The 25,174-nt window shown below is 43.3% G+C and overlaps 1 protein-coding gene across 1 annotated transcript in view; it reads left to right on the forward strand.

Annotated features, from left to right (window-relative positions):
• LOC309373946 (ras-related protein Rab-10-like) overlaps positions 1–24,417 on the forward strand; it is a 38,178-nt gene extending 13,761 nt beyond the window's left edge. Inside the window, exons 2-6 of the mRNA XM_081918577.1 lie at positions 81–141; positions 1,921–2,059; positions 14,326–14,415; positions 20,647–20,748; positions 23,472–24,417. Of these exons, the coding sequence (XP_081774703.1) occupies positions 81–141; positions 1,921–2,059; positions 14,326–14,415; positions 20,647–20,748; positions 23,472–23,549 (470 nt within the window). The 3' untranslated portion in view covers positions 23,550–24,417. The remainder of the gene's footprint in view (positions 1–80; positions 142–1,920; positions 2,060–14,325; positions 14,416–20,646; positions 20,749–23,471) is intronic.
• The last annotated feature ends 757 nt before the right edge of the window (positions 24,418–25,174 follow it).

A 25,174-nucleotide genomic window follows, 5' to 3' on the forward strand; every position in this document is an offset into this window, starting at 1 on the left:
TGACACTTCTATTATTCCTTTGATTTGTTCTCCTTTCATATTTATAGATACGATAATAGTTCCCCCCTTGTTTCTTTTAGGCATTGATTTCGAAGTAAAAACAATTTCAGTAAATGATACAGCAATGAAACTACAGATATGGTGAGTTTTTATTTATTTAGAAAAATGTACAGATCATTCATTCAGAAAAAAATCTCTAAGTGGTGTACATAATAAATAACTGATAAATTCCAAACTTTAGAATAATTAGCATATCAAAATTAGTAATCTGCTCTTGGTATTCTAAGATGTGTATTCATATATTTTTTCCAGTACAAGTAGTTTTCTTCTTTGGTTTCAGTAACAAAAACAGAGTTTCTATTTTATTACTTTCAAACCCATTCAATGGGGGAAATACTTGGGGGCCTTTCCGTTGCTTTACTATAACTCCCATCTTCCCTGTTCATTGGCTATGCTGGCTGAGGATGATGGGATTTGAACATATGATAGACCACAAGTTTACCATCCCTGCTATAGGAAGAAATGTGTGTGAATGGATCTTGGCCATGCAGCTGCTTGGGTTCATGTTGTAAAGGTTTGCTAACTACTCTACTCATAGAACCCAATATAATAAAAGACCAGACAATGTTTTTGCTGTTGTCAATCCACTAACACTCTGTGTGTGAGAGAGGGAGGGAGGTGTAGGCTGTGAGATTGGGCAGCCTTTGAATGCACACCCTTTGTTAATTCTGAGAGATTCCTGATATCCCAATTTTACAAATCCACCTAGCAGCAACTGGCAGACAGATTAGTTTGTGCTAATGTGGTTATAAGCAAAGCAGGTGGTGGAAAAAGTTTTCTTGCAATACTGCCTGTTTGCAACATTGTGTATAACTAAGAAAAGCAGTTACATCTTGTTTCCTGTATGATTTTGCCAATGTAACTGAGTCACACATAGCTGGGCAAACTTCAACCAATCTGATCCTAGTACAGTACAGTCGTACCTTGGAAGTTGAACAGAATCCGTTCCCGAAGTCCGTTCAACTTCCAAAACCAAATCGTGGCTTCTGATTGGCTGCAGAAAGCTCCTGCAGCCAATCAGAAGCCGTGGAAGCCCTGTCAAATGTTCAGCTTCCAAAAGAACGTTCGCAAATCTGAACAATCACTTCCGGGTTTTCGGGATCCAAGGTACGACTGTATATTTTTTCAAGAAATGTGTTTGGTGCTATAGAACTCATAACTCCACAGCCTATTTGAGACCACTGTAAAATGTAGAAAACAGAATAATAGAATTGTAGAGGAATCTCAACTAAAGCATCAATGACAGATGGCCACTCAACCTCTGCTTAAAAACCTCCAAGGAAGAATAGTCCATCACTCCTGGAGGGAGGCCATTCCACTGTCAAACAGCTCTTTAACTGTTCTTCCTGATGTTTAGTTGGAATCTCCTTTCTTGTAACTTGAATCCATTGGATTGGGTCCTACCTTCTGGAGCAGGAGAAAACAAGCTTGCTCCATCTTCCATGTGACAGCTTTTAAATATTTGAAGATCACCCTTATAACTGGCTCCACGCAGCATCATAAGCTGATGATGGTGGTAAAACACAACACTATCATCAGGTAGTGCAGCCATTTTGTGCCTAATCATATGTATATTTTTGGTGCATTATTAACTCAGTCCAACTGTTCCATTCCTTCACAAGTACAACACTGAGATTTAAAGCCAGGGTTATTTGCATCCATAGTATTTTGAATAAAATCTGATCTGGAGAGAATCTTTACTGCAGAAGTACTCAACTGGGATGCCAACTGGGTTTTTATTTGTATGCGCAGCTTCTGCTTTTTTCTGTTTACAGAAGGCTGCAATTAATGATTTAGGACTGTTTGTTCACAATCTTACAATGTAAGCAGTACCAAATGATTCCTTACAATGTATTATAGGGACACTGCTGGTCAGGAGCGATTCCATACATTTACAACTAGTTTCTTCCGTGGAGCTCATGGATTCGTTCTTGTCTATGATATCACAAGTACAGAAAGCTTTCAAGGAATTGCACACTGGATGAAAGATATAAATGAGGTACGTTTATACCATTCTGCCTTTGCTCTCAAAATACAATAATCTTTGACAGGTTCATAGAAGCTAGGGACAGACACTCAAATGCACCCAGAACAGAGTGCCCCCTCTTTTTTTTACTGCTGCTATTTAGATGAGGAATCCACTTTATATCCCATGATCTATCACTGTTTCTGTCTTCCTGTTTTCTTGTGTAAAGGGTTGCATCTTGGTAAAGAGAGGTAAGTATCCGCATGATTTGTCTGGACCAGTCTTGCTCTCTATTCTCTTGGTTCACAACTCCTCCATTCCACCTGTGCATTTACTCAGACATCTTGCTCATTTCATCTGCCAGTGTGTTAAAATCCTGGACACAGCATCATGTTGTTACCCAACTATTTCCCAATGTCACGCCAAATTTCTGTTTTTGCTTTTGAACATGGGGTGGTAGAGGTGGTGGCAAAGGACATGCATATGTCCCACAAACACGTCAACATTGATTGGGATGGGTTTGAGCACATGGGTGAAGTGATGGGTGAACTACAGATTTAATCATAATAATAATAATAATTTTTATTTATACCCCGCCCTCCCCAGCCAAGGCAGGACTCAGAGCGGCTTACAAGCAATAATAAAAACAAGTTGAATGATTACAACTTACAAACAAAATTAAAATACAACATTAAAATATTGAAACATTAAAATATTAAAATATTAAAATGTAGCGTCCTCGCAGGAGGAGAAGGAAAATAAAAAAGAAAGAGAGGGAGGGAATCAAATTGGCTCCAAGCCAAAGGCCCTGCGGAAAGAAAATTTAGTATTTGTTAAAAAATTGTATACAATCCTGAATCTGTCATTCTGGAAGAAGAAAGCCCATGTTCACAGGAAATATGCAAAGATTAATTCCTGGAGAGCAAGGAACAAAAATACAGTGGTACCTCGGGTTAAGTACTTAATTCGTTCTGGAGGTCCGTACTTAACCTGAAACTGTTCTTAAACTGAAGCACCACTTTAGCTAATGGGGCCTCCTGCTCCCGCCGCGCCGCCAGAGCACGATTTCTGTTCTCATCCTGAAGCAAAGTTCTTAACGTGAAGCACTATTTCTTGGTTAGCGGAGTATAACCTGAAGCGTATGTTACCTGAAGCATATGTAACCTGAGGTACCACTGTAAATTAATTATAAGAATATTGGCTTTGGCATATAGTAAAAGACCAGCAAATCAACAAAAATATATATTAAGTCTTAAACAGTCAGACTTCCATTCCTATTCTGCAATATTCAGTATTCTCATGCCTCTCTATATCAAATTGTAGGATTATTATAATTATTAATCATTATTATTATTACATTTATTGGCCACTTTTTGCCATGGTAACTCAAAGTGATTTACAATATATAAACAAACGAACATATACATTCTTCTGGCATAAAACGGAAAACAAATAAAAATCTAAAAGACAATCCTGTGCTTAAAAGGCAATATTAAAACATCCTACCCACTCAAGGGAATTCTAAGTTTTAAAGTCTTGCTGGAGACTATTAATTCTCACTGTCATCCTGTGCCTTACACAGGGTACAACTTAACCATGTTTTACCTTTATGGGGCAAAGTTTTATTTTCTTAACACTAAATAGGAATAGTGGAAAGGAAAAAGAATCAAGGACCAGGAGGACTATTCTATGTCCATATGCTCCAGTATCTTGCTTCCAGCAAGCTGCCATCATGCATCCTGTGGCAGTGAATTCAGCTAACGAGCCCATGCAAGAATTTCTTCTAGCACAATGGGGCTCCCTTGGCATCTCCTCCCTCTGTGCCACCACAGATTGGCTGTGGGAGTGGGGTCAGGAGAACTCACTGAACAGTATGGCATGGAAGGACAGGGCAGATTGCTACATCAGCCAAGCAGAAATGGTTGCACCGATGGACTGATCTGCTTAGTGCCGTGTTGAATTCCTCCCAAAATATTTATGTATAGTCTTATCTCCTCCATGTAACGGATAGGATTATGCTGCCAGTTGTGCGATTTCTACATGTCCTGTTGTGTCCTGATCCTGTGTTGTATTAGTGCTGATGTGCTGTGTAGATAGGTTTTTTTGAAATTTGTTGTAAGATCTTAAACCATGACTTCATCACATAGGATATTTGGAGGGGTTCATTGCTGAGTAAAACAAGAAGCATCTGGCCAAATCCTAAGCTGTTCAGCCATACAACTCCTTCAGCTGCCTGTGAGTCAGTAATTTTTGTCCCACCGTACAGATGATTCCACAGAGCCCTTAAGGCAGCTTCCAACTTTAAAAATATAATAGAAAAGGAGAAAAACGTGTTTAGAACACAGACAAGCAAACTATCTTAAAAGACCATCACACTTTAGGTTGTAAGCTATTTCGGGTGGGGACCTATTCTGATGTACTTGATAAAGCGCCATACACACTGATGTCCCCAGGGACGTGGGTGGTGCTGTGAGTTAAACCACAGAGCCTAGGACTTGCCGATCAGAAGGTTGGCGGTTCGAATCCCCACCACGGGGTGAGCTCCCGTTGCTCGGTCCCTGCTCCTGCCAACCTAGCGGTTCAAAAGCACCTCAAAGTGCAAGTAAATAAATAGGTACCACTCTGGTGGGAAGGTAAACGGCGTTTCTGTGCGCTGCTCTGGTTCGCCAGAAGCGGCTTAGTCATGCTGGCCACATGACCTGGAAGCTGAACACCGGCTCCCTCGGCCAATAAAGCGAGATGAGCGCGGCAACCCCAGAGTCGGCCACGACTGGACCTAACGTTCAGGGGTCCTTTTTTACACTGACGTTGCTACACACCTAGATTATGATAACAACTATGATTTGTCCATAGGAAGAGCCAATTCTCAGGTTAAAGTGTGATATTTAAAAATCAGCCACTGCTTTGCTTTTGTTTGCTAAAAAAAGAGTCCATATCTCTTTTAAAACTTAAGAGAGATAGCAGGACAAGCTTTGCTGGTTCAGGAATTCTGTCATGGGGGTGTCATTAGTGAAAAGGCCCTGCCAAACAGGCAAGGGGGCATTGGGAACCAGCCCCCTTTTAATGATTTTGGTGTACAGTTGTACCTTGGATCTTGAACGCCTTGGCTCCCGAACAAATCAGCTCCCGAACGATCGAAACCTGGAAGTGAGTGTTCTGGTTTTCGAACGTTCTTTTGGAAGCCAAACATCTGACGGGACTTCCACAGCTTCTGACTGAAGGCAGGAAGTCGCGCTTTGGTTTTCGAACATTTTGGAAGGCGAATGGACTTCCAGAACGAATTCCGTTTAACTTCCAAGGTACGACTGTACTTCACAGAAGTGCACTCCCAGGTAACCTGGACCTAATCTGTTAAGGACTTTAAAGGTTGCAATTTTTGCATAATGCATCAGGGTCAAGCTAAACTTTACACTTAATGATTAGCATGCAGCTATGGCATGTGGGGAGGTAAGGGTTATTTCTGCCTTCCCCAGCAGTGACCCCTCCTGAAAATCTCCACCACCTTGCACATGGCTGCAAGGCTTGGTTTAAAAAGTTCCTGTTGGGAACTTTCCCCCTAAGTATCATAAAGATGACTGAATGGGATTTGACCTTGTTTTGAATATGTTGGCCTTGTTTTGAATAGGTGATCTGCTTACACTGCAAGTGTAGTAAAGTTGGTACTGTTTAGAAATCATTCCTTGGTCAAGTAAAAAGAGTGAGGCCTTGTGGGAACTCTATCAGCCACAAGGGCCCTGGGAAAGAAGTTGTGTTTCTTTAAATTCTAGACTAGCTGGCTCCTTGGCGTGAAAGGTTTATTGGGGTAAAGGAAGCCTTGATTTAATGAAAGGGCTGACACCTGGGTCTAAGGGTGTGAACATCCCCCCCCCCCAATGATGTTATCTGTCCTTGAAGTGCTTGGGAATGGGTATCTGCATAATTTCCACGGAAGGGAGGAAACTCTTTGATTTGGGCTCTGGACTCTAAATTGACCCAGCTGCCAAGGGGTAGATTGATTGACTAGCAAGCCAGTCATTGGTGAGTTTAAAAATTAATTAAGACTTATGATTGGCTTGAGAGTTACAACGCCAAGTGCGAATTGTGGATAAAAGATCAGGGAATTGTTTGAGAAGTTGCTCTCTGCCATTGCTCACTGCAATCCGCAAAGATGCCCGGCTGTTGATGTTCCACCTAATAGCCGTCGTTTCGTCTTTTGAAATTGAGATCTACGAAAGCCTTCAATTTGCGGACTCTTGAAAGGACTCTGACTATCCTGTTTGTGTTTGACTTTGTGAGTATGTAAGTTAGTTAGACTATACAACGTCTTTGTTTTCTTATCTGTAAGCTTCAAAAGATGTGCCTGCTTTTTTAGCATGTTTACTTATGTTATTTTAAAATAAACTTTTAAGAAAGAAACTGTTTTAGTTTGTGTGCCTTCCCGGGGGAATAGCTAAGTCCTAGCCTTACGCTTGGTTACGCTCTACCGTGTAATTTCTGTCTGCAAGTCTGTGGAGACAACTTGTGGAGTGGGGATAGCCAGTGATAACGGGTCACAGCCTTCTCCCTGGGTTGTGGTTCTGGGTCCCCTGGAATAGAGGGAGTGGTGGCAGCCCTACCGGGTCGATTTTGTTCTGTTTTTGCAAAAAGTAATGCGGCTGCCAACCCTGCCCTAAAAAACCTAGTCTGGCCGGAGAGCAGAGACAGGTGAGGGAGGGGCAAGTGGTTGGGGGGCCTACGTTACTACATGGTGGCAGCGGTGGGATGCCGCTAGACACCTAGATTACTACAGCAAGTACTAATAGTGTGCAGAGAATTTCTGCATCTTTTAGCTTAGCTAAATGGCAGCCCTTCAACCATTGTTGCATTCCAATTATCCCTGACCAATAGTCACGCTGACTGGGTCTGATGTGAGCTGGAGTCCAAGAACAAGATGTTAGCCACCCATGGTGGTATAATAATAATAATAATAATAATAATAATAATAATACCTCACCCATCTGACTGGGTTGCCCCAGCCACCCTGGGCAGTCTAGAACCATCCTAATACTTTATGTATTTTATTTTGAATATCATTAATCCAATAGTTGTCGATGCCTCTGTGTCACAACTAACGTCTTTGTAGATCTGTCAGAGTTAACCAGCAAGTGCGATATTAAATAATAATGTAAATGTTTGTATGCCAGTTATGCTAATAATGTGCAAGGCTTGCAGATTCTGTTGTGGGGAAACATTACTTTTCAAGACAGGTCAAGATATACTGGGACTTTAATATTTAAATCATTCTTACCTTTCAAATGAAGGACAGCTTAATACTCTGCGCTTATAATGCTGATCGCAGCAAGTTTCAAGACAATCAGCATGTTTATTACAGGAAAATTGCTTCAAAATACAAGTTTGCTTTACAAATTTCTCATATGAGGGTGCAAGATTGATATAGTCCAGTGTTTCCCAACCGGTGTTCCGCGGCACACTACTGTGCCGCGAGACTTTGCCTGGTGTGCCGCGGGAAAAATTGGCGGGGGGGGGAATAAAGGGGAAAAAAATTATTCCCCCACCGCCAGGCGTGGGGCTGGGGCGGGGGAAGCCCGAGCTTCCCCCTCCCCCAGAACGGGACCCAGAGCCATGCCGAAGCTGCGCGCAGCTTTGGCATCGCTCTGGGAGCTTGCGGGGCTGGGGGAGGAGGAAGCCCTCCGCCAGCCTCCAAACCATGTCGGGAGACAGCGGGATGGCGCGCTGCGCCTCTCCCGCTGTCCCCCGAGTTTGCAGGGCTGGCGATGGGGAGGAGCAGGCTTCTCCCCCCGCCAGCCTTCCAGCCAAGTCGGGGGACAGCGGGATGGCGCGCTGCGCCTCTCCCGCTGTCCCCCGAGTTTGCGGGGCTGGCGATGGGGAGGAGCAGGCTTCTCCCCCCGCCAGCCTTCCAGCCAAGTCGGGGGACAGCGGGATGGCGCGCTGCGCCTCTCCCGCTGTCCCCCGAGTTTGCGGGGCTGGCGACGGGAAGGAGCAGGCTTCTCCCCCCGCCAGCCTTCCAGCCAAGTCGGGGGACAGCGGGATGGCGCGCTGCGCCTCTCCCGCTGTCCCCCGAGTTTGCGGGGCTGGCGACGGGAAGGAGCAGGCTTCTCCCCCCGCCAGCCTTCCAGCCAAGTCGGGGGACAGCGGGATGGCGCGCTGCGCCTCTCCCGCTGTCCCCCGAGTTTGCGGGGCTGGCGACGGGAAGGAGCAGGCTTCTCCCCCCGCCAGCCTTCCAGCCAAGTCGGGGGACAGCGGGATGGCGCGCTGCGCCTCTCCCGCTGTCCCCCGAGTTTGCGGGGCTGGCGACGGGAAGGAGCAGGCTTCTCCCCCCGCCAGCCTTCCAGCCAAGTCGGGGGACAGCGGGATGGCGCGCTGCGCCTCTCCCGCTGTCCCCCGAGTTTGCGGGGCTGGCGACGGGAAGGAGCAGGCTTCTCCCCCCGCCAGCCTTCCAGCCAAGTCGGGGGGCAGCGGCAAGGACGCGCTGCGTTTCTCCGCTCTCCCGGGAAGGCAGGCAGGGGGGAGCAAAGGCTTTCGCCCCCGCCCGCCTTCAGAAGAGGTCCAGGACCTCTTCTGAAGGCGGGCGGGGGGCGAAAATCTTTGTCCCCCCTGCCTGCCTTCCCAGGGGCTTTTAAATCGCCCCGGACAGCGGAGAAGTCCTCCGCTGTCCCGGGCGATTTTAAAATGCCGCCCGCCAGCATTTTAAGATTGCCCCGGACAGCGGAGAAGTTTTTTAAAATGCTGGGGTTTTTTAAAATGCTGGGGGTCGGAAGAAAAGCCCTTGTCCCCCCCCCAGCCTTCAGAAGAGGTCGGGGGACAGACTGCGGGGAGAAATCAGGGTGGGAGTCACGACCGTGAGGCAGGGCTGCCAAGTGTGGCAGAAGAGGACACGGCCATCGCACCTGTCCTTAGGTAGGAGCTTCTTCCGTGTCGACCTGCTGCCCTAAAGTCTTGGCTTTTTTCTTGGCTTTTTGGCGGTTGGCACAGAAGGAAGGCAAGGGGGAGGGGAAAAAATTGAAACTTACACTTTCGTGCGTCCCTCCCGGCGTGACGCTGCGCGCTGACGTCACGGGGCTGTAATGGTGGTGTGCCTCGATATTTTTTTCATGAAACAAGTGTGCCTTTGCCCAAAAAAGGTTGGGAAACACTGATATAGTCCTTTCTCTCTCACAGGTGCTCAATTAAAAAATATGAGCACCTGTGAGAGAGAAAGGGCTATATCAATCTTGCACCCTCATATGAGAAATTTGTAAAGCAAACTTGTATTTTGCAAACTTGTAATCAGTTTTAGAACATCGTTCAGCATGCTCATGGTATAAAGTGGCTTTGAAGTCAAATATTAATTTATAAAGATGAAGGAGGTGCCATTTTATGACACACAAAGGTATTCTCATAAGTTTGTGGGGCAGAAACTGGGGAGAGGAGAAAGCGTTCCCCGCAACCAGCCTTCCTTGTTCCCGAGGAGTCCTACCCCCACCCCTGCCTGGGAGCTGCAGCTTTCAGGGCAGAGGCAGGTCCTCTGTGTGTAAAGATTGGGTGAATTTGCTCACACTTTTCAGTACCCCACAAATCTGAATACTGAGCTAAATATTTAACATGCAGCCTTACTGCAAAGGCCACCCTACAAGTGATGCTTTAAAGTGCTTTTTGCATTTAACATACATATTTTTAAAAATGCAAGTACCATCAGATGGGGGAGGGCTTATAATTAGCAGGAGTATAACAGACAGGGAGAATGAATTTAACTCGAGGGGGGGGAATTCTTCTTGATGCTGTTTGCATTGACACCCTTGTGGGATTTCCTCTCAATGCAAATAGCACTTTCAGAAGCAGGGATTTCTTGCACCCTTCCTGCAGTGCCTGATTCACCTTATGTCCAGCCAGTGCTCTTTGCATTATTTTTATTTTTGCAACCTGCATGTTAACATCACAGCTTGTTGGGCCCTTAATACCAGCTTTTGGGCTGATCAAGTACAAGATGTCCCTTGCAATGAACCTCTATGCATAATCTAGTACTTTTGTATACTGGTGTTCATGTTATTAAACTGCTCCTCCTTGTGGCCAAAGATCATATAGAAGCCAGATGATGAGTCGACTGTTGTTAATCTTCAGAGCTGTAAAATCAGTCTCGATTTTTCCCTTATTGAAGGATCTTCTTGTCCTTGGTATAAGGGATGACCATAGGAAGCTAATGTAAGTAACTGGTCCTAGATTTCTTAAACAAATTGAAATATGCTCGGAGTCCTGCAGTGATTTCAAGCTCTTTATTGCAGCTTGTAAAACAGTGACTGAATTTTCCCCAAAACCTCAGGCCTTTATATACATTATTTACACAATGAGTCCCATCTAATTGGCTGATTTTGCTTCCCTCCTGGAGCCTGATTGGTCTTCTCCTGCAAGCCAATCAGTTGTTGCATTCTAGGATCCTACCTGCCTATTGATCTAGGCTCCAAGCTTAGTACTTAACACTAATGTTAATAGTTTGAATTTTGCAAAACTCTGTAAGAGAAGCTACTCACTATTTTAAGATTTCGGTTGAAGCAACATGTATAATTGCATTTTTTGGGGGGGTGGGAATGATTTGTTTATTGTTGCCTTTCTTTGCCTTTTTGTGATTTAAAAAAATGAATTTGGAAGAACAACTCAGGCAATAAGATACATAACTTTCACAATGCAGGAAAAAGGACATACAGTTCATTTTGTTTAAGTACTACTTTTTTCTGTCTCTTCAAATGTAGAACACTTAAATCAAATGTTACTAGGCAGCATGCTACTTCTCTCATTAAATAATAAAAAGGTAAACTACTCTATATATTATATGCAGTTTTAGGAACTTAGAATATGATTTTATATAGAAGAATCAATGATCTTAATGAGTAAAGCTCCAGTACCTATTGAAACAACCATCATTTTCTTCTATTAATCCAGGTCAGATTGATTCATTATTTTCAGCTTGTGCTTTGCACCCTTGCAATGAGCTTACTTCATTTGAAAGACTACATTATCCTGAACATCAGCTGCAGTTATGAAATGAGATTAGTTGAGTGGATTAAAAAGATGAAACAGTAACCTTAATAATTTTGCCTGCTGCTGTACTGCTGAAATGAAGCAACATAGTTGCGAGTCGGCATAACTCTACTGACATTTCATGAATAAAAACCACGTTCCTTCATGCCTTTTCAGATGTTTACATCAACACAGTGGGGTGGGGCTTTGTTCTCCCCCTACAATTCATAAACACAAGGCTGATGTTTTGTGCAAAGTGACTTTTGTAGCTTCACTGAAGCCAAACAAGTCACTTCAACTTGACACACTCAATTCAGTGAATTCTCCCATTTCCCTGTCAAGAATTAGAACAAGTTTTGATGTCCGTGTTAAATATCTGGATATTTGTCCTCTTGCAACTGAAGACCACCGGTTCCAATAAGCCATTTAATTGGTTGGCTCCAGAGGCGATTTGCACAAGCAGAAACGTTGGCTTGCCCAAGAGGTGTGTATATGTCGTTTCCTCACTCTGTTAGCAGCCCACTGTGGCATATCCCACACTGTCAGGACTGACTTTTTGGAAGGCTCTGGCAACTGCAGTTCAGAGGACGGAGTGGGAAAGCCCTGTTCCTTGAACATAACATCATTCACGGTTCTCTGTATCCAGCCCATTAAGTATCACTAACTTTACAATACACATACATTTGTAAATGCCAGGATCTGTTTCAGAACATGTTTCTTCTAATTTAGATATTCATAGATGCCATCAATTGCCTTGAAGTAAGAGAGCTATCCATTATATGCCCACATTGTATGCTTCAGTCGCAGGGATTATTTTACCTTCTGTTCTTGAGGAAATTATTGCTGTGGTTCATATATGTCTTGACCTAGGATCTGTGAGCTGTCAGAAAGCAGTAGAAGTAAATCTAACTCAAGGAAACACCTAATTGAAAGTCAAAAATAACAATAACATTGTGAACACTTTACTAGAGATAGGATAGTTTCCACCAGTAGGAGCTAGGGACTTTCTTGAAGCAAAAACGTAAAGATTTGTGCCCAGTCCTGTGCATGGGACTTACTTCATAGCAGATGTACATAGGATTGTGGCCTTGCTTATTGCTGGATAGGAGTAGTGGCTTCTCTTCTAACATTGATTTCTATGTGCATTGATTTGCCAAGGCCTTTAGGGGTACACCCTGGGCAAAAGCAAGTAAGCATGTGCTATGATATACCACCCTCTTTCAAGGAAAATATTCTAAACTGGGTGGGCAGGTGATTCAGAGTAGATCTTGTGATTTGGGAAGCCCTATGGGAGCTTGTATGAGTACTTGTTGAACCAAGAACTCAGCATGTAGTAAACTTGGTTGTGGAGGATCTATCTATCTATCTATCTATCATCATCATCTATCATCATCTATCTATCTTTCAGCTTTTGCCTCTGATATCATTGTATTGGTATTCACTAAGAAGTAAGTAGTTTCCTTAGCTCAAAGAAATATAGAAGGGGCAAGAAGGCCTGAATAATATAGAACAGTGCCTTGTGGCAGTGAGATTATTTGTTCATCTAGTCCAGAATCATCTGCTCTGACTGGTGGTGTCTCTGGTACATGATCCTTCTAGATGGAGGTGGCAGGGATTGAACCTAGGAACTTCTGACAACAAAGCAAGTACTATACTATCACTGAGCTATAAGCTCTCCATAGGAATAGGTCAAATGAGGTAGCTGGGCTTGAGAACGCCCCTCGACCCCCGGGAGAAGAATGAGTTGTATACATCAGCCATCCTTCTCAGGGTAGACTTATTAAAATTAATATAGGTGACTGACTTAGGTTCATTACTTTCAGTGGGTCTACTCTGAGTTAACCTTAGTGGCATACAATCTCGTTTGTTTGGAGAGGTATATCCTGCTGTTGAATGTATGTGGTATAAGAAGCTCTGCTAATGGGTTGCTTTTTTAGGGTGCTGATCTTGTCTGTCTTATGTATTGAACAGGGATGTTTGTGTTGTTGCTGTTGTTGTTTAGTCATTTAGTCGTGTCCGACTCTTCGTGACCCCATGGACCAAAGCACGCCAGGCACTCCTGTCTTCCACTGACTCCCACAGTTTGCTCAAACTCATTCTGGTAGCTTCAAGAACACTGTCCAACCATCTCATCCTCTGTCGTTCCCTTCTTCTTGTGCCCTCAAACTTTCCCAACATCAGGGTCTTTTCCATGGAGTCTTCTCTTCTTATGAGGTGGCCAAAGTATTGGAGCCTCAGCTTCAGGATCTGTCCTTACAGTGAGCACTCAGGGCTGATTTCCTTCAGAATGGATAAGTTTGATCTTCTTGCATTCCGTGGGACTCTCAAGAGTCTTCTCGGCTATCAGCCTTCTTTATGGTCCAACTCTCACTACCATACATCACTACTGGGAAAATCATAGCTTTAACTATACAGTGGTGCCTCGCAAGACGAAATTAATCCGTTCCGCGAGTCTCTTCCTCTTGCGTTTTTTTCGTCTTGCGAAGCACGGCTATTAGCGGCTTAGCAGCTATTAGCAGCTATTAACTGCTTAGCGGCTATTAACGGCTTAGCGGCTTTAAGAAAAAGGAAACAAACTCGCAAGAACTCGCAAGACGTTTTGTCTTGCGAAGCAAGCCCATAGGGAAATTCGTCTTGCGGAACGACTCAAAAAACGGAAAACTCTTTCGTCTTGCAAGGCATTCGTCTTGCAAGGTACCACTGTACAGACAAGGTGATGTCTCTGCTTTTTAAGATGCTGTCTAGGTTGTTGCTATTATGCTTAATTACTGTGGCTTTTGTTTTACCCACCTGTACTGAACAATGCATGTTGGAAATATTTTGCTTTCCCAGAGTAGAATATTTCAGTTCCATCAGTTCCATTTAGCTGGTAACTAGATATTTGCAGCCCCCCCCCCCCCGCCCCAGGTTTTAAGCCTCATGCACACATCATCCATTTTTAATTTGTGGCTATGGATTGTAACTGATGAACTTCTGCCTTGGCACCTTTCTCTCTGGCTCCCCAAGAATATGCAAGATTGGTGTAAAGGTTGTGTCGCTGGTGCAATGCCATAAGTCATGGGATTGATCTAGGCCTAGGACTTTAACCTTGCATAGTGATTAAGCTAGAACCCTCCATCAGGATGAGGCTCCAGATACAACATGTTCCGTCCCTTCTTAGTTCCTTAAAGCTGTAGATAATGGTGCAACTTGCCTCAGACTCCATTTTTTATATTTATTGAGGAAATGATTATTAGGTGGGGGAAGAGCTGGACAGCATGTTTTGGAGTCCACTTTAGTGATACTCATTTCACTTCATTTGTTTATAGAAAACAGATGAAAACGTGGAGGTAATACTGCTGGGTAATAAGTGTGATAAGGAGACCGAACGTGTCATTCCAGAAAACAGAGGGAAAAAGGTAAGGCATTTATCACATTGTTTCACCTCTTCTTCTTTTTTAAACAAAATATATAATATAAATCAGGGATTGTAAATCTGGTCCCTACTACCAACTAGTGGGCGATTCAGGATTCTAAGTGGGTGGTAGGGGATTCTACAGCACAAGCTGAATCCTCCTTCCATCAAGCACTGGTGGGCAGTAAGGAAATTTTACCATCAAGAAAGATGCATTAGTGGGCGGTAGGTATAAAAAGGTTGACTACCCCTGATATAAACATATAAAATACAATATCTGTATGAAGGGCAGATTTTTCAAGAGGTATCTCAATATAAGAGTTCCCTTTTAAGAAGAATGCATTATTTGCATATTTTGCATCAGTCTCTTGCATCTGGAATACGCAAATATTGCAATTTTTACTTGATCTATACAAGTAAATACAGGCCTCCTACAGAAGGTGAGCAAACTGCATGCTTTTTTGGAACCATTTGTGGTTAGTCAACTAAAAGCTATCATGATGAATATTCAACCAGGGGGCAGTGTTGGCGTATCACATTTTCTGGCTTCTAAATAGTTCAATGCCTTTTTCAATTGTATGGTTAACAGAGTAACTTTGTGTTAATAGAACAATCCATTACCGTTTCTCATTCCTTTCTAGATTTTGTTTGAATTGCTCTTCCATTCCTTTGTCACAATATAGGAAATAATTCTGATTTCTCTCCATTTGGTGAAATTTTCCCAGGGAGCAGAACAGCCAATGTAGTCACATGTAGTATTTGCTCTGCTAATCATTTAACTTGTTTTTATTATTGCTTGTAAGCTGCTCTGAGCCCGGCCTTGGCTGGGGAGGGTGGGGTATAAATAAAAATTATTATTATTAATAATAATAAATTAGTAGTATTTTGTCATTTTTACTGTAAACATTGAGCAAGCTCACTATTATCCTTAGAGCAGGGGTTTTCAACCAGTGTGCCATGGCAGCACTGGCCTCTCTACCTCTTTCCTTCCCTCCCTCCTCTGATGCTCTCTTGTGTCTCTGCCTCCCAAAGGCAGTGCCTTTGGGGCTGGCCATGGGGTACTGGTTGCCAGGAGCTGAGGCAGCCTAGGAGTAAGCAAGCAAGCAGGCGAGGGAGCCCAGACAGCCAGTCCACCAGCCCTCGCTGTTGGAAATGGACAGACAAGTGGGGAGGCTGGGCAGGCAGGCAGGAGCTGCGCTGGCCTTGCTGTGCCTACTGTGTGCAAGGCCTGCCTGGGAGCCGAGTGCCTGGTGCTGAAGAGGAGCCTTTCTGCCATGCAAGCCTGGCAGTGCCCGCTGCTGCCATTGCTGCCACCCAAGGTGATTAAGGTGCTGGCCTCATGTTCACCTTTGGCCAGTCTCCATTGGGCCACTAAGGCTGAGGGCATCTTCTTCCCAGGCCCCTGTGGGGCAGTGTGAGGAGACACTTCTCTTTGGGGCAGCTTAGCCCTATAGCATCAGGTGTCTCCAGACCATTCAGAAGGCCTGACTGTAATCCTAAGCACCATTTTAACCAAGATGTAAGGCAGTGGTTTTCAACCATTGTGCCGTGGCACCCTGGGGTGCCTTGAATGATAGTCAGGGTGTGCCGTGGGCAAAAATGGCCTCTGTCCCTCTTTCCTTCCCTCCCTCCTCTGATGCCCTCTTGTGTCTCTGCTTCCCAAAGGCTTGCACAGCTGTTTATTGCAGCAGCCCTAGCTACAAGCTCCCCAGGCAAATGGTGCCTCTGAGAGGCACCTCTCTTTGGGGTGGGGCAGCTCAGAGACCAGGGATGGCAGCAGCAGGTGCCTAGAAGACTCCCAAGGAGAGGGGAGAGGAGAGAAGGCTGAGGAAACACTACACAAGGGAGGGTGTTCAAAAAAGAGTGAGAGGCCGCCCCCTCTGCAGGCAAAGGGCGACATAACTGGGCTCCTGAGCCCCACAGGGGTGCCGCAGAAAGGATGTAGTTGGTCAAGGGAGCCGTGGACTCAAAAAAGTTGAAAACGTCTAGAGGACTCTAAAGATAGAATATATGAAAAAAATACATCATTGGTCTTTGGGGGTGCACAAATGAACTTTAGTCTTGTCCTGAGCAGAGTGATTAAGTCATTATTGAAATCACTAAGCAAATAGATAAATTTTAATTGTTTGCTTTGAATCAAATTTCCCCTACTAATCGGTTGATCTAATTACAAAAAAAAACATTCGCTCAGATCCCAAGATAAGTTATCCTAAGATTTGTTAAGAAAGCTCACAGAGAGGAAAAGCTTTCTATCTCCACCCTACCTACCCACCTGTAGCTCCCTCCCTTTCCACCGTGCCTGCCCACATGGCACCTGCAAAAAGTATTGGTGAATATCCCCACCGTGTTCAGTGGAATGTGGACATGTTCAGTGTAGGAGAGGCTGAGCCAGTGCGAGCAGGAATGCAAAGTCTCTCGTGTATTGTGATTTTTGGAGGGAATATTTACTAAGACTTTTTGCGCGTGCCATAGTAGGGCACCCAGTTGGAGATCCCTGACTTTTGTCTATGACTTCTCTGTTTGGAACAGTGTTGAATGTGATCTAAACCAAGATTGAAACACATTTCTTTTGAAAAATCATCATATAAGCTCTAAGTACAGGTTCTAAGAGAGCGTTACACATTCCCTTAATTAAAATTATGAGATGTTCTGACATATGTTGTGTGGGTGGTAGAAATATTAAAGGCTAGACAAATGTGCTATTTTTCAGTCAGAAACAGCTAGGCAACATTTTCCGGCTTTAAAACTCATGCCTTTATGTAGTTATCCATTTCAATTTATGTCCTGCCTGTTTTCTGTTTGTATTGTTGTTTGTTTGAATATAATAGTTACATCTTTATAAACCTTTATGTGGCACTTTATATGGGGAAGCTTTGAAATCCTGTTTGCCTTTACAGAAACCTTACCATTTTTATTACTATTTGTAAGATCCCACCCCCCTTTTTTCATATAGCTGTTTTTTTAATTGGACCATTGGGCTCCAAATGCTTCTGAAGAGTAAAGGTTAAGTGACCCCTGACCATTAGGTCGAGTCGTGACCGACTCTGAGGTTGCAGCGCTCATCTTGCTTTATTGGCTGAGGGAGCCGACATACAGCTTCCGGGTCATGTCGCCAGCATGACTAAGCCGCTTCTGGCAAAACCAGAGCAGCACACAGAAACGCTGTTTACCTTCCCGCCGGAGCAGTACCTATTTATCTACTTGCACTTTGATGTGCTTTCAAACTGCTAGGTTGGCAGGAGCAGGGACCAAGCAACGGGAGCTCACCCTGTCATGGGGATTCGAACCACCGACCTTCTGATCGGCAAGTCCTAGGCTCTGTGGTTTAACCCACAGCACCACCTGCGTCCCTACTGAATGTCTGAATGTCTGAAGAGTAGCTGACAGTAAAAAGGGAAAAAGGAAAAAACCTAGATACCGCATAGAACAACATTAAAAGGAGCAGAACATTAAAATAAGAGTTTCATACTTTCTTAGCTCTGGTTTTATTCTGTATTTTAAAAGGTATTAAGCCAAACATCTAAATAAATACAATTTATTTCCTTGGCACTGGAAGGGGATGGCACCAACAGGTGAGACTCTCTGGGGGAGAGTGTTCTAATGATGGAGTGCTACACCAAAGTGTGTTGGATGTCATCATCCTTCTCTCTTCTTCAAATACAGGTGACCCTCAGAGAATAGCCTCAGAAAAGGATCTGGGCTTGTATTCAGTGGAGTCAACCCATTTATGCAAGGACTTCTGCTTGCACAATGGAATCTCTCCTACTCTCCGCTTCCTGAGCTTGCCCCACCCCCCATCACCACCACAAAAAAGTCTGCTCTGGATGGATAAGGGAACCCCCAGAACAGGTTGGTGGAGCACGGCAGGAGGAAAAGAATTATACGTTGCATTGCACAGTGGAAGTCCTTGCACAAATGGGACCACTTTGTTGGGTACAACCCCATGTGCTTTCACACATTTACTGAGATTAACAAATAATGGTCTTCATATTAGTGCTTTGCTGTGTTTTCAATTAGATTACCGTACTCAGTTTTAAAATGTTTAATTGACTTAAAGAGTGCCCATGCTTATTCAGGCAGCAATTATTTAAAAGTTTCTTTCAACTACTACTGCTGCTGCTACTTATTACTATTATTAATTCATGTTATAGCCTGTCCTTCTTCCCAAAGGACCCCAGGGGGGCTTTCTTACCATATGACCACTGTTTCTAGATTGAGAGCACCATTTTAACAGGCACTTCCTGCCCCCTTTCCTTGGTTTGGGAAGAAATGCCTCTAACTGAGCAATGGGGGACCTTCTTTCCACAAAGAGCTGCATTTCCTCAAGAGTAATGTTTGTTGTTGGGTGGGTCCAGAATCACACCCTGCAACCTTCACTCTCTGAAGATCACCGCACACATGGGCGCGTGAACACACACACACACCTCTCTCCCCCCCCACAACACACATGCTCCTTGACCATGTCCCATCAAGAGCCGCCAACTCAAGGTATCCTAGGTTCTAGCACAAAGAAGGGGGGTGGGCAAGGAAGCTGGTTTATTTGGAGCTACCACAAAGTGCCTTGAGCAGCTTAAAGCAGCACCTCCCCATTTTTTCCTCTCACCTTTCCCAGCAGAAGGGCAGGGGAGTAGCTGCTTCATTGCTTTTGGAGAGCCAGCTCCACACAAAACAAGCTTCCCTCACTCTTCAGATTCCATTTATTTGCCAGTTAACTGACAAAAAAACCCATTTGCAATTCTTATTAATTTTAATTAACCAGGATGACACATCTTTATAAGCCTCTTTTTTACCCCAAGAACACACATTTTTCACCTCAGATTTTCATGCTAACCATCCCAAAATTTTGGCAGTTAGGACCCAGGCCTTTGTTTTGGATGGGATTCTAAAAATCTTCCTAATGTGATTCATTAAATTATTTATTTCCCCATAGCTTGCTTCTATTGGCACGAATAATTCAATCCTTTTCATTTGTTCCTGTAATCAGCTATAGAAACCAGTAATTACAGGTGCTCAAAATAGCTATAAATTGTATGCCTCCCTCCCTCCCCCACTAGCCTAGAAGAAAGACATTTTCTAGGGAGCTACACTCATTTCAGGAGAAATTATTAGATTTGCTATTCAAAAAGGCATGCATGCTCTTTTCTTTCTCAATTTATTTGACCTTTCTTTTCTCCTTTGTAAGATCTCCATGGGGATCAGAAGGCCAAACATGTTTGAAAAGCATGTCTGAGAAATGTCACTGCAAAAATGTTTTTAAAGCTTTGTAGAGTCCATACATTGGTGATATTTTACAACTGAAACCAGTATAACCTAAGATTAGAATGAAATTATTGTTGTATAGTAGAAATATGTTGTTGTTGTTGTTGTTGTCATGGTCAGCGTCGTAGATTTATTAATTGCCTTCTAAATGACTGTCTCAAGGCAATTCACACATTAAAACAGTTGAAAACCCCAAAACAACAAATACATTTAAAATAAGACTGAAAGCATAACAATGTAGACACTCGTGCTTAAGACCCATTTATGTTGTGTTGAGGGGAATAAATAAATGGGGAGTGGGGGAACCCACTGTTTCCCACTCTCCATTTATTTATTTACTTTCTCCACCTGTACACCTAACAGATTTTCCACACGTACCAAGCTTTGTGAAGGTAGCATGAAGACTCTGACAGCATCCCAGAGCCGAGAGTGTCTGCTGTCTGTGCAATCTTTGAGAATGACAATGTGTGGGTCATATTGGTTTGAACCCAGCTAAATAAGGAGACTTACTGTAGGTTAAATCTTGCTGTTAAGGAGACTTGCTGTAGGTTATTATTATCCAATAATAATGGGGGGGAGCAGAGGGGAGAGAGAATAGATGATGTCTATGGATATAAAAGCAAACCCCCGTTTAGGTGGGCTTATGTTCCGAGGCACCATGCATATATTTGAGATACAACTGCAAACCCCCCCACCATATCCCTTTTTGTGACATTTTTTATTCACCTCTGAGTTCGGCGCAATGCGCATGTGCATAGTCATGCACATATTGAACACAGTTAATGGGGGGCTTCCTCTATATTCATTCCCAACCCTAAATAAACTGTGAAATGAGGTCTGTTGATTTCATTCTGTGACAGAGTTTGTAATTGGGATTGTGCAAGCCCCTTTTCAAATTGAGTTTGCTATGAATTGCACTTTCTAGGCATTAGTAGTGTTTGAATTCAGACTCATGTTCCTTTCCCCCCCCCCCCAGCTTGCTTGGGAATATGGAATACCCTTTTTTGAGACCAGTGCTAAGGACAATATTAACATTGAAGATGCCTTTTTAGTGCTAGCTAAAGAAATATTGAACAAGGTAAGCTCACTGCAACAACTTCTTTTTCTTAGACTGAATCTTGTAAATTAGATGGCCCAGAAATACAAATGCATTCCTGCTCTGTGAATATATTTAGCCTACAAATTGTTGTCTTTACCTTAACAAACAATGTTTTGAAGAAAGAAAATACATGTGATAGAAAGGGAAAGTTTAAACATTTGGATCTACTGACTATGTACCTACTGACCTATAAGTTTGGGATCAGAAATCTCCAGACGTTGTTGGCTGGGCTCTGGCTCCTGTAGAGACGGACTGGGGCCTTCTTAAAGGGATAGACACAGAGCCCATTCTGCCTGAGGATCCTCACTTTACGGTTTCTGATCATGTTGGCTCAGTCTACAGTCTCATCCAGTCCAAAAACAATGACCAGTTCAGACCCATCCAATCTCTCCAATAGTTTGCCTAAAATCTACTTTCCACCCTATCCACCATGATACACCAGTTCCTCTGTCCATACAAATCTATGGTGTGACCACATTTGGAATACGATGTACGGTTCTGGTCTCCTCACCTCAAAAAGGGTACTCCACGTTAAAAAATAAATTACCATATAAAACAGCAACATATCTGCTACCACCTGGGACTGATGAAGAGCTATTGGAGCTTTTGAGCTTAAATAGTCCAGAGGCAACCGTTGGGGAGGAAGACTGGCTTGCTGGAGAAAGAGCAGAGGATCAGGGGACAACCAAGTCTTTGGTCTTCTATAGCCACTTCCCCTACCAACAGTGAAGGATAGGGGGCTTTGCCAAGAGGTTTCCCCTGCTATTCCAGTCATCTAGTGAGAAGATGTATAACAAGTGCACTGGAGGTAACCCTAGGTGGTTGTAAGAAGGGGCTGGCAAGAGGCCCACTGGATCTGTTGCTCCCCAAGCCCTATATCCTGGGAAAAGGGGCTACTGGAGTGTCATGAGGCTCAGAAATGGAAGAGACCCTGTCACCAACCCATTAAGTGTAGAGAGACCTTGGCGAGTGGACACCACCAAAGAGCAAGGCAAGCCAGAAGTCATTCAGATGGACTTCCGAAACCTTCTCTCCAAGCTAAAAAAACAACTGAATTCCATTGTGGTCAGCATTCATCCCACGTTTGTCATATAGCAGGAATGCAGAGTCTGTGGTCTCCATATGTTGTTGGACTGCAGCTCCCATCATCCCTGATCACTGGCCATGCAAGCCAGGGCTGATGGGAGCTAAAGTTTAAGGAAACAAGCCAGGATCAGAAACCATATTTTGAAGTTGACTTGTTTCCCTAAACTACAGTTTGTCTGAGCTCAGATGTAGCAATAAACCCATTAGTTTAAACTGGAAGTGAAAGCTACTATTTTTTTTGTCAGGAGGGGATGGAGAGCTGATGAGCCCAAGGTTTGTTCATGTAAGACAATACTATAAGTTAGCATTATGCCCAAAGGAGGCCATAGTGTCCACAAAAGCTGGCAGTTCTTTGTGTCTCATGGAAAACAGTGTTAATTTGAAAGTGTGGCTTCTGTTGTTAGGAATAGCTGAACTACCTGGAATGGGTATGTTTTTATACGTGAAATTGAAAATAAATGAAAAACGGAGTAGCTGAACTATGCATTTCTATGACTTTCAGGAATACTGTCCACCCCCTTCCTAAGTATACATTTAAGAAATTTGTGTCATGCACATTCTCTTACATAATATGTGTTTTGACAGCATCTAGAATCCTGAATTGACTTCAGCATCTGGGAAAGATACTGAGCTGTCTGACTCATCTCACATACTTTCGCATTGTCGGGAGACTGAGTCTTGTTCTTCTGACATTGAAGTGCTATTGGTGAATTAAATTCCTTAACCTTAGTGTAATGCATTTTGCTATTGTTTCTATTTTTAAAAAGAAACACTACGGTGAGAGAAATCTAGGAATTCCAGATTGCAGTCAATTCCGAACAGACAGCACTACTTCATACAGTATATAATTTGTGTATGAATTCACTGCACAATGCAGTGATGGCCACTAGCTTAGAAGTCTTCAAAGGGGGATTAGGCAAAATCATGGATGATAAGTCTATCAGTGGCTGCTAGCCATAATTGCTATATGAAATCTTCATGTTCAGAGACAGCATGCCACTCAGCATTAGTTGCTGGGAAACAAATAGCAGGAGAACAAGATTGTCTTCAAGTTCTGCCCAAAGGCATCTGCCTAGTCATATAGGGAACAGCATGCTGATCCAACAGGCTTTTAGTCCTGAGGGTAGCACTGGACTGCAGCATGTGGACAACAGTCTTCAGGCTATCCTGAGCCACAGCCTTTCAGGGTTGCTGTAAAGATGTGCTTATCCACTGCTAGAGAAGGTAGCTGAGCTCTGGTCAACCACATGTATACCAGGAAGTCAGAATAGCCCAAGGCCCACTGGCCATGAACACGGATGGACTAGCACAGGCCTGCCTGAACTGGCAGAAACCTTGTTTGTTTGTTTTTTACAACCAGTAGAGCATGAGACTTTTAATCCCAGGGCTGTAAGTTCGAGCCCCACATGACCCTTGTGATCCCATCCAACTCTACGATTCTGTGATTCTATGAATGGCCACTCTACTATGGAATGCTGTTTTTAAAGTCATATTTATTAATGATTATTAATGTTATTCATAACTGTTTCAATTAATATACTCCTTAATATCGTGAAAGTATTTGTAATGCTAACTTCGTTCACACTGGATTAAATTCTGTTATTCTTTTCCCTCAGAATTCCTGTGCATCCCTTGACTTAGATGTAGTGGACCTATATGAAAAAACACAAAAGAGAAGTTGCTGCAAGCTGTGATGAGCAGTTTTGTATTCTTTCTGATCACGTTATCTATTTTGTACATACCAACACTTGAACTTTAATATTTTCTTCTCCCTTCAATGATACCCAGTTGTTACTGGTATTAACAAAGCAACAGCACTGCCTGTCCACTAACATTTTATTTAACTGCCTGTTACAAATGTTCAAAATAAACAAAACTATGATTTGCACAGGGGGACTGTAAAGTATTATGCAAATACAAGCATAAGAAGTATCTGTGTGAAAGTGTTGGTTGTTTATACAGGAAATTTATGAAGTAGAAAGGTGGACGCAGTGGGGTGAAACTCAGCTGAAAAGATCTAGTTACAGGTAGGTAGCCGTGTTGGTCTGCTGTTGTCGAAACAAAATTTTAAAAAATCCTTCCAGTAGCACCTTAGAGACCAACTAAGTTAGTTATTGGTATGAGCTTTCAAGTGCATGCACACTTCTTCAGATACACTGAAACAGAAGTCACCAGATCCTTATATATAGTGAGAGGGTGGGGAGGGGTATTACTCAGAAGGGTGGTGGGAATGGGTGATTGGCAGATAGGTGTGGTAAACCTGTTGACGACTGTTAACGACTGCAATTGGTCTTACAGGAAAAAGCAATGGGTGAGATGGCTAAAAATAGCTTTATGATGTATAATGAGATAAGAATCCAGTTGTCTCTATTCAGACCAGGTCTCTCCATGGTTTTAAGTTTGGTAATAAGTTGCAATTCAGCAACTTCTCTTTCCAGTCTATTTCTGAAATTCTTTTGTAATAAGACAGCTACTTTGAGATCTTGTATAGAATGTCCTGGGAGATTGAAGTTTCTCTTACTGGTTTCTCTGTCTTGTGATTCCTGATATAGATTTATGTCCATTTATCCTTTGACGTAGGGTTTGGCCATCTGATCCGCGTTCTGTACTGTAAACAGAAGCTCTCAGAGGAACTCTCTGTACTGGACAACTCTATTAGGAATCACCCAGCTTGGCAAGAGTTCCACAAGGAAAAACAAACCATTTACCACTCTCAACTGAAGTTACTGAAAAAACAGAAAAACAAAAAACTCTCTAACCTTTCCAACCTACAGGCTACTAATCAAAACAACAAGATCAACAATATTGTCAATCTCTCACAGCAAACATTCACCCCAGCTGAGGAATCAGTCCTTTCACGTGGACTATCATTCTGCCCTTCCAAATCCCCACACATAATCCAGTTCTGTGGGGATTTGGAAGCATTTTTCCGCCGTTTACGCCTGAAGGAGTACTTTCAACACACACAAGAACAAGACAAAGTAGAACAAACAACATCTTCACAACACAATATCTCTCAACCTACTGGGGAACAACTACCACCCTCCCAATACATTAATGAACAGAACATTGGCCACCAACTACCACCAAAAAAATCTTACACAAAAAGGGATTCCACATGGACCCCTCCTGATGGACGCAATACCACACTAGATCTGTACATCAATTGCTTCCACCACAGAATCCAAACAGATGTGACCAGAAAACACCATTGCTTACAACAAAATCTAAACCATGCTGAAAGGAGAGCCATAGATAATCTCAGGAACAACCCAGACATTATAATTAAAGAGGCGGACAAGGGTGGAGCTGTCGTCAT

Source organism: Podarcis melisellensis (assembly GCF_964234715.1).
Source record: "Podarcis melisellensis genome assembly, chromosome: 7".
Lineage (NCBI taxonomy): Eukaryota > Metazoa > Chordata > Lepidosauria > Squamata > Lacertidae > Podarcis > Podarcis melisellensis.